The following is a 12,151-nucleotide window of genomic DNA, read 5'->3' on the forward strand; positions in this document are numbered from 1 at the left end:
TTTGTTTCTGTAAGAGTCATAAACTAAAGCATCATAATAATGAGATCTTTCTTGAATCTGATCTTGTTTTTCGCACTCTTCCTCTATTCATACTCACTGTATGTCACACATTCTTTTTCTTCTTCAATGCTTTCATTGTGCCAAAATGATGAAATTAAAAGAAAGTTTTATTATTTAAAAAAACCTGTTTATGATTATTCACAAGTTTATTCATGGAAGCTCCAAGAACAAAATAACAATAAAAAATGGTCAAAAATATAACTAAAACCAAGTTCGTATGACCTAAATTTAATTAGCGTGAAATTTTTCGTGAATTTTTTTGCTCTAACTGGTAAAGAATATTGGGTTACTGCGAAAATGAATCCAGTCCATGCGAAACTTTTGCACTAACTGATAAAGCATATTTGCTCTGTGCGAAAATTTCATATTGACTCGGAAATTTCGCACTAACTAACATTTCTCTGCTTTGGCCACTTCAATTTTCACGACATGAAAACCAAATGCATGATAAATGAACATCAAATAAACCTTAAAACGTACAATCACATCCATTCAAAAATCATATCCACTATCTTAATAAAAATAAACAATTTATAGAAATCGACGATTTTACCTGAACATAATGTTTACACGTTTTAACTGGGAGGTGTCTAACTAATTTTGAGTGGTTTTTATGGATTGAAATGTACAGAAATTTGTATGAAAATGTTAAGTAGTCAAAGGTAGCCATTATTTAGATGGTTTGGACTAAAGATATAACCTTTAAAAATTGGTTATTTTCTTATAGCCCCCTCAATAAAGACTAAGCTTCACCAAGAATTTACCAACAGCTAGTTGTTTTCTGGGATGTTTGTGTATGAAACTCACATGCATGTATGGAATAACGAATGACCTCCTTATATTAAGTCTTTATATAATAATGAGGGTTTTCAAAAAATAGCCATAATTTCCAGGATCTACAGCAATTAACCAAAATTTCAAACCCTGTACAATGTAACCAACTTCTTTAGTTAAATACCATTATACCCTCACCCCGAACCTCCCAACACTTAAGCATCTCATCAACTAATTAGCACTGCTCTTCTAAACTAAAAACCTCAAAACTCAAAACAAAATAATTTTGACAAACTGAAACATAAGCCAAGTCAATATGGTGTATTTTTGTTTTTCTATTGATCGGACATGTGAAGCATGAATAACCGATACAAAAACATTTGGATAAATGGAAATCTTGGAGAGTTATTACTGCTCTTTCTATATAGCCATTCTTTGATCTTGCCGATAATTTTGGACTCGCATATGCAAAATTACAAACTTAAGAGAGCAGAGATTATATATGTTAAAGGACTTTAAATTTAGAGTCTTAAACAATGAGTCCTGGCCGAGACTCTTTCCAATGATTCCTTAATTCATCTGATAGAGATATATAACTACTAGAGTTCTCATTATCTAACGTTATATATATATATATATATATATATAATACTACACTTACAAAAAGCACATACAAAGACTTTTAAAATTTCAATTATTAGATGAATTATTATAAAAATTCAATTTTAAAAGTGCATAACAAATGAGGTTGAATGACTTGGTAATATAACAATCATGTCAAGTCATTTTATATAAAAAATCTTTGTATACTTATTTTGTGCAATGTTACTCTTTTTTAATATAAAGGTAAATTTGTCGTAAACTAAAACGGAGTTAAAGAATAAAAAGATAGAGCTAAAAATCACTTCCTAAATATCACTTCCTAAATCATATCTCAAATGAAAGATTATTTTGATCAAAGTTGGATTCACTTAGGGTCTAGTACAACGAATTCTACATTGGAAGTGTATTGGAGGGGTCTTTGACTTATAAATAAGAGGAATCTTTTCACTTAATAGGTTAGTCTTTTGAGTGTAAAACTTCCAGCTTGTGATAAGTGGTATCAAAACAGACCCAGTCTGTCTTTTGATGTCTCGCTAAGCACCTATGTAGGGGCGTCTATGTGTGATTGTGGGTCCACATGAGAGTGAGGTAGATAGGTAGGCAGGAGACCTCACCTGTGAGGAGGTCGTCACATGATTGGGTGAGGGAGAATGTAACGAATCTCACATCTGAAGCGTATTTAAGGACTCTGAATGAGTCTCTTCACCTAATAGATTTTAGTCTTTTGGGTGTGAAACTCTCAATCCGTGATAAATGGTATCAAAGTAAATCTGATTTGTTTTTCGATGTCTCGCCAAGCACCATACAATTAACCTTTTGTGCGTGAAACTCTACACCGGGCCTAATTCAGGGCCATATGAAGCCCAAGTTATTTCTTTCGAAATCTATAATCCTTTTATCGGTTCATGTTTAGTCTCGTCAGTCTCGGTACTCTCTGCCTCTCTAACAGCACCATTATCGAATGGAAGTAGCCACTGCATCAGCATCGAGCTTCGCGCTCCATACACGCATGTTAGCAACACCACCACGGGCCTCTCCACAATCCATAACTGCAAGTTCTTCTTCTCCTCTCAGAGCCTCTCTATCTACCAGCTTTCTTTCTCCATTTTCCAATGGCAGCGTCTCCGCTGCCTTTTCCGGAATCAAGCTTCGACCCCAATCCCTCAACCCGGATTCGTTCTCCCGTTCCAAGCCCAAGAGGCCTGTCGTTACCATGGTACCTTCTCTTTTTAATTTATCGAATTGACTTTATTTTTGTAATTAGGTTTGCTTTTATTATATATTTGAATTAGTTTATTTTATAGTTTTGTCAGGACAGCGTTTATGGGTGTGTTTTAAATTGCTTAAATTGAAGTGAGGCAAGTGTATTCCATACAAGTATTATATATTTAATCTAATCAAACCTTACTACTAAAAGAAACTAGGATTTGTGAAATGTGGCAAAGCACGGAATAATGAGTGTACTTTTTATTTTGATTGTTCAAAATCAGCCTTTATGTGATATGAGAATATGCAACTATCTGTGACATTTTTTGTTCATTTTATTTGCTGAAATGTGCAGTCCATTTATGTATATTGCTTGTCATGTTTCGTTGGACAGGTTATTCCTTTTTCAAGGGGAAGTGCATGGGAGCAACCTCCTCCAGACTTAGCCTCTTATTTGTACAAGAATCGAATTGTTTACTTGGGCATGTCTCTTGTTCCTTCAGTTACAGAATTGATACTTGCTGAATTTCTTTATCTACAGTATGAAGATGCCGATAAGCCTATTTACTTATACATTAATTCTACTGGAACAACCAAGGTAAAAAAATTTCTCCATTATGGCTAATTCTCTTATAAATTTCATCTAGATATTTGCTTTTAATGTATATCTTGGATCTATGAGCATTTTCTGGTTTTTAAACTATTAGGTTCACTAGGTTTTATATCTGCTGTTGGTTCTCTTTTGTCCAATAGATGTACCAAGCTCTGCAATCATGTGTGTAGACTTTTGCAACTTGTCTTCATTTCCAAACCAGACCTCTGGCGCCCAGGACCTTGGAAATTTAAAAACAATTGTATTCTTTCTCCTTATGTTTTTGTGTGTTGTATCATTGCATATTCAACGATCTTGACCAGTCACATGAAGGCCTATGGATATATTAGTAAGGGATAGGATCTACTCATTCTGGAAAGTGTCATGCCATGACATAGAATAAGCAGTCAATTCTCAAAGAGACATTTGGGTTAAGTAAACTGTTATTAATTGAAAATATGGAGTTGAATGCATGGTGAGCATATGTGTTGTGGTAAACTGGTATATGTGTGGTGAGGAAAGTATTAGTGACTTTGTCACCATAGGTAGTGGTTAGTCATTGCAAATTGGTGATGCATGGGGGGAGATTTGAGTTAAACAATTAGTTCGCTTCCAATGATATAATTTAAATGTATGTTGGATCCTTTTTTTTTCCCCCTTTTTCCTACTTGAACCATGTTTTGCAATAACATATCATTTGGTCTTTTCAACATTTTATTTCCTTTATTAAGTGAGAAGAGTAATTAATAGAATGCTTACAACTGTTTTCCTTAGCTTTTTAGTACTTGATCTGTACTAATAGAGATTTTCACTGTCTCAGGGTGGAGAGAAGCTGGGTTATGAAACTGAGGCTTTTGCAATATATGATGTTATGAGGTATACAATCTTTATGCTTTTCATCCATAAGCATGTGTTGCTTAATCATGTTAAGTGGCCTATGCCCTATGGTTTGCATTTTCTGAAACTTAGAATGATTTTGAGTCTTTGTTTCAAGTTTCTCGAGGACACTAACTTCCAGTGTAACTATCAATCTTGTCTCAACTGCATTTGGATAGTTATGGCCTTACCTGCCCGCAGATCCTAGCTGAAGCTCCCTGAAGAAAGTTCACCAAAGTTGTTGGTCTTGTTCTTTTATTTTCTTTTTCCCGAGCTTCATATTGCTGGATCTCACTTATGCAGTTCAAGGCAATGGTTTGATGAAATATAATTGCATGTCTTGTCATTTCCAAGCAAGATGCTTTGTTCAAACCTGGTTAATCAGGTTGGCTGGTGAAGGATCCATCTTACTCTTGGTAGTAACCTCTGATGATGGGCTTTGTGGATAGAAAACCTTAGGCTAAAATTTTAGTTATTGTATATCTTGTTGCACAATAGTAACTTCCAAGTTCAATTTGTTAGTGTACCTAGTGTTAGCATTATGCATGCTAGTGTCATACGGCTTTCTATCTCAGTTTCCTTTTTTTTCTTTTAAGTTCTTTTAGGTGAGACTAATCTCATTTTTGGTTACTATCAATTGGTATTCTGATTTAGAATGTTTTCATTCAGCTTTGTGATGTTAAATATGGTCAAGAATTAATGAATGCAAACTGTTTCTGTATCGCTTCTAGTTCTAAGGGTCTTCTGAACAATACTTTTTTTTGTGGAATTATCATCTTCCACTGCAGTTATGTGAAGCCACCTATATTTACTCTTTGTGTGGGTAATGCTTGGGGTGAAGCGGCTCTACTTTTGGCTGCTGGTGCAAGGGGAAATCGTTCAGCCTTGCCTTCATCAACGATCATGATGAAGCAGGTTATTTCTTGACCATTGATCTCTAATTCATAGCTACTACGTATTGTCTGAAATATTTTTTTAATTTATTGCAAGGCTGGAAAAATGGAATTTATTTTTCTAAGGTCTCCGGTGGACATGGTTTATATTCTTTAATGTGACAAATGCTTTTTCTTTACTAATCTGCAGCCAATTGCAAGGTTTCAAGGTCAAGCAACTGATGTAGACCTTGCAAGAAAAGAAATAAAGAATGTGAAGGCAGAATTGGTAAGATTGATGATCAGTTACATTGTATATTTCCTCCCAGTCGTCAAGGTTCTGAACTTATTGAACAGTATGACATTAAAATTTATCTTGGATAGTGTTTGATCACAATTTATCATGACAGTTGAAGGATAAGGAGTTTGTTTATGGCATGATGGTTTTTACATTCATCTGAGTTAATGAAAATTGGAGTTATTGCAAATTAATTAAATTGAATTTTTTTGGCTAGATGTAATGCTTGATGCCAGAGCTTGTCAAACAAGATCAGTATTAGAAATTGATTATCAACTAACTTGTATCCAACTTCAAACAGCTTCAACTAATTTGCATAAAAGGCTTGAGTACTCTATATAAGAAGTTTATTGAAGTTAGTGTCTCAAAAAGATTGACCTGTGCATCTGTATTTACCATATAATTAAAACAAAGAGCAGAAACGAAAGGACAAATGAAAACATGTTTTTCTTTTAAGTTTTTGGAGAAAAGAAAAACAGAAGAATTCTGGTTATTGGTTGACTGCTTTAAGTTTGTCAGAACTTGATACAAACCTATTTATTTGATTATATTTTGGAGATGAGATATTGACAATTTTAGCAGTATTGAAATGTGATGTGCATCTAGATGTTAACTAATGTGGTAATATGACAACTAACATTTCAATAATTTCTTTTGTGTTCAAGGTTAAACTCTATGCAAAGCATATTGGAAAAACACCTGAGCAGATTGAAGCTGACATCAGACGCCCAAAATACTTTAGTCCCAGTGAGGCAGTTGAATATGGCATCATAGATAAGGTTTGTTCAGTCAACAACAACAACAACAACCAAAAAAAAAAAAAAAAATTCATTCAGCTCTAGTTTTCATGCTTTACTAAACACCTTTTAATTTTCTGTAGGTACTATACAACGAGAGAAGCCCTGAAGACCACGGAGTTGTTTCTGACTTGAAAAAGGCGCAACTTATTTAACTCTAGGAAACTTTATTTGGTCATTGCTCAGAGTATTAAGGTAAAGCACAATTGCAAGTCATTGTCAGATCGTGAATTATGTGCCAATGAGATTCATTTATTCATGATAGAAATATTGTTATATGTAGTTCTTGATTATATGTGTCTGGAAGAAAGCTAAACTTCTTCATCAACTCCTTTACGGCGCTTTTGATTACTTATTGCGTAAGATTTTCTATAATATTGACGGTACTCAGGCTGTAGTCAGATGTTAGTCACTTGGGACCACAATATCTTTTTAGTCTAATCTGTCTTTATTACAGATTTTTTTGGAAAGATTTGACTCCCTTGAGAGAAGAGCCTCTCTGGTTCTGTAGGTTGTTTGTAATTACAAATCTTACTAACAGCATGGTACTACCGTTCTATCTGAAGAGTGAATGAGTGATCAGTCAACAGGCCTCTGCTTAGTGAGATGATCAAAGCCATAACCTATGCCTTCATTTGTAAATGCTGTGATTGTTATCTGAAATAAATCTAGAGGCTAGTATGGAATAGGAATCAATTCTTGTGGACATGCATGTTTTATCCAACATTATTGCACTCTTCGCTATCAATCATATGCCTCTTTCAAATTTGGACCTACAATTGCCCCAGTGCCTACTCCTAACTACTCCATTTCTCTGTTAGTATACTCTAGAACTGAAGAGTAATTGCTTGTTTTTTTCATGGTCACACCACCTTTATGTTATTGATTTCTTTGTATGCCCATTCAGGAAAGAGACACCTGGATGTGTACTCATCATTCCCAAAATTGGGTGGTTTGACTCTACAGTTCACTTGCGTTACAGCTTGCATTTTGTTTTTGATTGATCTGTTAAGATTTCTAGAGTTAAGATGAGAGTGATGGAGGATTCATTGTTCGGTGGTGGTATGTTGTGGCTTGGTAATTTTTGTTTCATCCCAATCACTTCACTTTTTGTACTCTTTGTCATTTAAAATTTCACAAGTGTATGAAGGGGATGCTAAGGGCAACTATTCTTAGTGAGATCAACCCTACACGTAGGTTGGTCCCAAGTCACAAAAGTGTATATGCATTATATAATCCTAAGAGGTTAGGGGCCATTGATGGAGAGTAGATGTCATTATTCAAGTCCATTATAGTGATAGTCACTATGTTTTCCTGTCTTTACTTCATTGTCAAATTGTTAGCGTAAACCAATTAGTTGATACATGTTTAGAGACTTAACTTCTTTTTGTGGTTTGGGAGAGTTTATTCTGGGTATATGTATAGATATTTTATTTATTTATTGTTTTATTAATCTGTTTTTGGTTAGAGAATTGTAGATTGAATTGCTGGCGTGTCAAGAAGCTGAGAAGACGATGGCAAGATCCATGTGTTAGCAAAAGGAAAAGACACGAAGGTCAGAACAATAACAATATGGGTTTAGTAATAGAATATGTTGCTGGACTGTGTGGATGTAATGTACATTGGTCACATACATCCATGCATGTTATATTCACTCACCATTTTTAACTGTTGTTATGAATTGAAACCAATTAATGGTGTGTTGTAATATCTGAAATGCCAAGAATTGTGCATTCATGTTTTTTTGTTCTTTCCTTGTGGCGAAGCACTAGATGCTTAGGATTTTGTTTTTTCCATTGGTTCGTCTCTGGGTACTAGTACTAGTACTACAAGCAGCAACTATATTTTTCAATCTCTCTACATAGCTTTTTAAACCTATTGTGTTATAGCAGGGTGGCCAAATGGACGACGAAGAGCAAAACTCACCAACCCATTTTGGAAATTCAATTATACACAGCCCTCTTACGGACCCCGTAGACAAATAACATTTCAAACGTGTCGCAATCCACAATTATAAATTAATNTTTTATCCAACATTATTGCACTCTTCGCTATCAATCATATGCCTCTTTCAAATTTGCACCTACAATTGCCCCAGTGCCTACTCCTAACTACTCCATTTCTCTGTTAGTATACTCTAGAACTGAAGAGTAATTGCTTGTTTTTTTCATGGTCACACCACCTTTATGTTATTGATTTCTTTGTATGCCCATTCAGGAAAGAGACACCTGGATGTGTACTCATCATTCCCAAAATTGGGTGGTTTGACTCTACAGTTCACTTGCGTTACAGCTTGCATTTTGTTTTTGATTGATCTGTTAAGATTTCTAGAGTTAAGATGAGAGTGATGGAGGATTCATTGTTCGGTGGTGGTATGTTGTGGCTTGGTAATTTTTGTTTCATCCCAATCACGTCACTTTTTGTACTCTTTGTCATTTAAAATTTCACAAGTGTATGAAGGGGATGCTAAGGGCAACTATTCTTAGTGAGATCAACCCTACACGTAGGTTGGCCCCAAGTCACAAAAGTGTATATGCATTATATAATCCTAAGTGGTTAGGGGCCATTGATGGAGGGTAGATGTCATTATTCAAGTCCATTATAGTGATAGTCACTATGTTTTCCTGTCTTTACTTCATTGTCAAATTGTTAGCGTAAACCAATTAGTTGATACATGTTTAGAGACTTAACTTCTTTTTGTGGTTTGGGAGAGTTTATTCTGGGTATATGTATAGATATTTTATTTATTTATTGTTTTATTAATCTGTTTTTGGGTAGAGAATTGTAGATTGAATTGCTGGCGTGTCAAGAAGCTGAGAAGACGATGGCAAGACCCATGTGTTAGCAAAAGGAAAAGGCACGAAGGTCAGAACAATAACAATATGGGTTTAGTAATAGAATATGTTGCTGGACTGTGTGGATGTAATGTACATTGGTCACATACATCCATGCATGTTATATTCACTCACCATTTTTAGCTGTTGTTTTGAATTGAAACCAATTAATGGTGTGTTGTAATATCTGAAATGCCAAGAATTGTGCATTCATGTTATTTTGTTCTTTCCTTGTGGCGAAGCACTAGATGCTTAGGATTTTGTTTTTTCCATTGGTTCGTCTCTGGGTACTAGTACTAGTACTACAAGCAGCAACTATATTTTTCAATCTCTCTACATAGCTTTTTAAACCTATTGTGTTATAGCAGGGTGGCCAAATGGACGACGAAGAGCAAAACTCACCAACCCATTTTGGAAATTCAATTATACACAGCCCTCTTACGGACCCCGTAGACGGAGAACATTTCAAACGTGTCGCAATCCACAATTATAAATTAATTTGTTGTACAGAGAGCTAGTTACGGATTTGTGAGTGCCATCGTCCCTAATTTTGAGTATTATCTAAATCTTGAAGTACTTTAGCACTGAGTGCGGTACAACCAAATTGATGATGTGCCGATGGCTAAGGGTAATCCAGTTGTTATTTGGATATTCCCCTTTCTTGACTAAATAAACCAATAAACAAGTCTTTTCATGGTGGGAAGGATTTCCCCATTAGCCTTCTGTTTTTGACCCGCTCTACATATATCAATTCCAATACGAAATCCAGTTTCAATTTTCGTTTCTACTAGGTTATTATGGTAATCGTCTGTTCCTAATCTATTTCTACGAGCTTCTGATGGACAAACCATGAGCTTCCTATTTTGGCTGCTCCATAGCTTGTGTGTTAAACTTAAGACTTGACTTTCCAGATATAAAATCAAAACAAAAATAAGTGAAAACTAATAAATGCTACTTATCTGGTAATTTTTACATTTTTCTTTTTCTCCATATCAAACTAGTAAACATTTCAGTCCCTTCACTAAATTATGGTGACAAGAACTTTTAGCTTTACCAAGGATGACGAATGCATTAGTAAATTAATCGCACGTTTATTTATCCTTCAACTTTTATAATTAATTTGTAAAATATCTGAAAGTGGCCAAAATGTGGAAGCAGGGACAAGTGTTGGGCGCTATATGTATCCTTCTCTCAATTAATATGATGAATCTGCATCTAATATTCCATACAAATATAATGGGGTCTACTTACACCTACACATCACTAATCAAATCCAACCCTCCTAGTCTTTTTTGAACTCTCTAGTCCCAAATGGAAGATAAAGGTGGCAGATATACCTCAATAGCAGCCTCAACACCTCTACTATAAATATGGGATTCTGGTTTGTTAGTTTCCCATCCCATTTCTAAACTTCTTACTTCATCTCTCTCTCATTCCCAACGCAATATTCAGAAATGGGATTTTTTCTTAATTATCATTACTATCTTCTTTCTGTGCTGCTGCTTTTGCCTGCATTGTCTTACTCTGAAGACACATTTACATGTTCTAGGGCAACTTACTATGGTAGCCCTGATTGCTTAGGGACTCCATGTATGTAAAACCAGGCCTCTATTTATATTCATTTTTTGTTATAATTGTATATATACGCTCATGCACTAGTTTACGTTAACTCTTTCAAATTATATATCTTGCATGTCTTGGAGCTTTTCCCCTTCTATGTACACTCATGCACAAGTTTACGTGAACTGTTTCAAATTACCTTGCATGTCTTTGAGCTTTTTCCCTTCTATAACTAAGCTGTGTATTGATTTTATTTAGCTGGAGCTTGTGGGTATGGAGAATTTGGAAGAACTGTAAATGATGCTAACGTTGCTGGAGTTTCAAGGCTGTGGAAAAATGGAACTGGTTGCGGAGGTTGCTATCAGGTATAAACTCTCAAATCATTGTGCCATAACCAGAGTTAAAGTATGTGTTCTCTTATCTCTCTAAGCTCTTATGCTTGGAAGAAATTTTAACTATATGTATACACTATTTCTAGTTAAATTTTCCCTCCTCTTAAAGAAGTTGAAGTTGAAGATGAGCAATTTGTTAAGTATCACTAACAAATTAATTATTAATTCTTTTGCTCTATATCAATAATGATGCCTATGATTTTTGCTTTTGCATCAATTAATATTTTATAATTGATTAATAATTCAGGTTAGGTGCACAGTGCCAAAACTTTGCACTGATTATGGAGTGAACATAGTGGTGACTGACTATGGTGAAGGAGACCACACCGATTTCATCCTCAGCCCGAGCGCCTACTCAAAACTGGGACGTCCAGACACAGCTGATGAGTTATTTGCTTACGGTGTTGTTGATGTAGAATTCCGAAGAATCTCCTGCAAATTCAAAGGTTACAAAAATCTCATGTTTAAGGTTCATGAGCACAGCAGGTTCCCTCATTACCTAGCAATAATTTTGCTCTACCAAGCTGGACAAAATGAAATCCTAGCAGTTGAAATATGGCAGGTACAAAAATGAGAAGTTTCATCAACTTTTTCAATGGCTTTATATATATATATATATATATATCTGAGAATATTGAAATGGGAATTTTATTGTGTTGGTGCAGGAGGATTGTAAGGAATGGAGGGGAATGAGGAGGGCATATGGTGCTGTTTGGGACATGCCAAATCCCCCATATGGGTCAATAACGTTGAGATTTCAAGTGAGTGGAAGCATGGGGATGACATGGATTGTAGCAAACAATGCAATCCCTGGTGATTGGAAGGCTGGAGTTGCTTATGAGTCAGATATCCAGCTTACTTAAACGACAATATATAACATGTATCCCAGTTGATTATGAGTTATGATATTTAGTGCTACTCTGCCTTATATAAGTGTGATTTAGTTTTGTATCATCAGCTGATGAATAAAAATTGGGATTGTAAGGATAGTATGAATAAAGTTCCACTGGATTCCAATACAATTTGATAGCCACCTAACTCTTATAGATGAAATGGTTGATAAAGGGAAAGGAGTAGTGGACCATATCCATGGTGTTATCTATTTAAAATCTGATTCTGTATACTGACACTGAACAAAAACTATACAAAGGAATTTGATTGTTCCTCAATTCAGGAAGACAACAAGACATTGTTTTAAACACTTGAAAAATTAGCCTCTTGCTTTGCTTAAAAATATAAACCTTTTGAATCATAGTTTCCATGCAACCAAACAAGACAAAACCAAAA

The 12,151-nt window shown here is 35.0% G+C and overlaps 2 protein-coding genes across 4 annotated transcripts; both read left to right on the forward strand.

The window, feature by feature from the left end:
- The first annotated feature begins 2,332 nt into the window (after positions 1–2,332).
- Positions 2,333–9,071, forward strand: LOC116128407 (ATP-dependent Clp protease proteolytic subunit-related protein 4, chloroplastic). 3 transcript variants are annotated; one of them, XM_031414126.1, is made up of 8 exons: positions 2,333–2,653; positions 3,038–3,241; positions 4,056–4,111; positions 4,900–5,026; positions 5,195–5,272; positions 5,947–6,060; positions 6,162–6,273; positions 8,867–9,071. In XM_031414126.1, the coding sequence occupies exons 1-7, from the start codon at positions 2,399–2,401 to the stop codon at positions 6,231–6,233; spliced, it is 906 nt and encodes a 301-aa protein (XP_031269986.1). In that variant the 5' UTR covers positions 2,333–2,398; the 3' UTR covers positions 6,234–6,273; positions 8,867–9,071. The 3 variants fall into 3 exon arrangements, with proteins under 3 accessions (XP_031269986.1, XP_031269984.1, XP_031269983.1); XM_031414124.1 differs by lacking the exon at positions 8,867–9,071 and adding an exon at positions 7,547–7,857; XM_031414123.1 differs by lacking the exon at positions 8,867–9,071 and adding an exon at positions 7,557–7,857.
- Positions 9,072–10,293: 1,222 nt separating this feature from the next.
- LOC116128375 (expansin-like B1) lies at positions 10,294–11,886 on the forward strand. Its single transcript, XM_031414083.1, has 4 exons — positions 10,294–10,502; positions 10,731–10,837; positions 11,112–11,426; positions 11,530–11,886. Exons 1-4 carry the CDS (start codon positions 10,367–10,369, stop codon positions 11,725–11,727), a joined length of 756 nt encoding a protein of 251 aa, XP_031269943.1. The 5' UTR covers positions 10,294–10,366; the 3' UTR covers positions 11,728–11,886.
- The last annotated feature ends 265 nt before the right edge of the window (positions 11,887–12,151 follow it).

The sequence above is a fragment of the Pistacia vera genome, unplaced genomic scaffold, assembly GCF_008641045.1.
Source record: "Pistacia vera cultivar Batoury unplaced genomic scaffold, PisVer_v2 Contig2, whole genome shotgun sequence".
Classification (NCBI taxonomy): domain Eukaryota; kingdom Viridiplantae; phylum Streptophyta; class Magnoliopsida; order Sapindales; family Anacardiaceae; genus Pistacia; species Pistacia vera.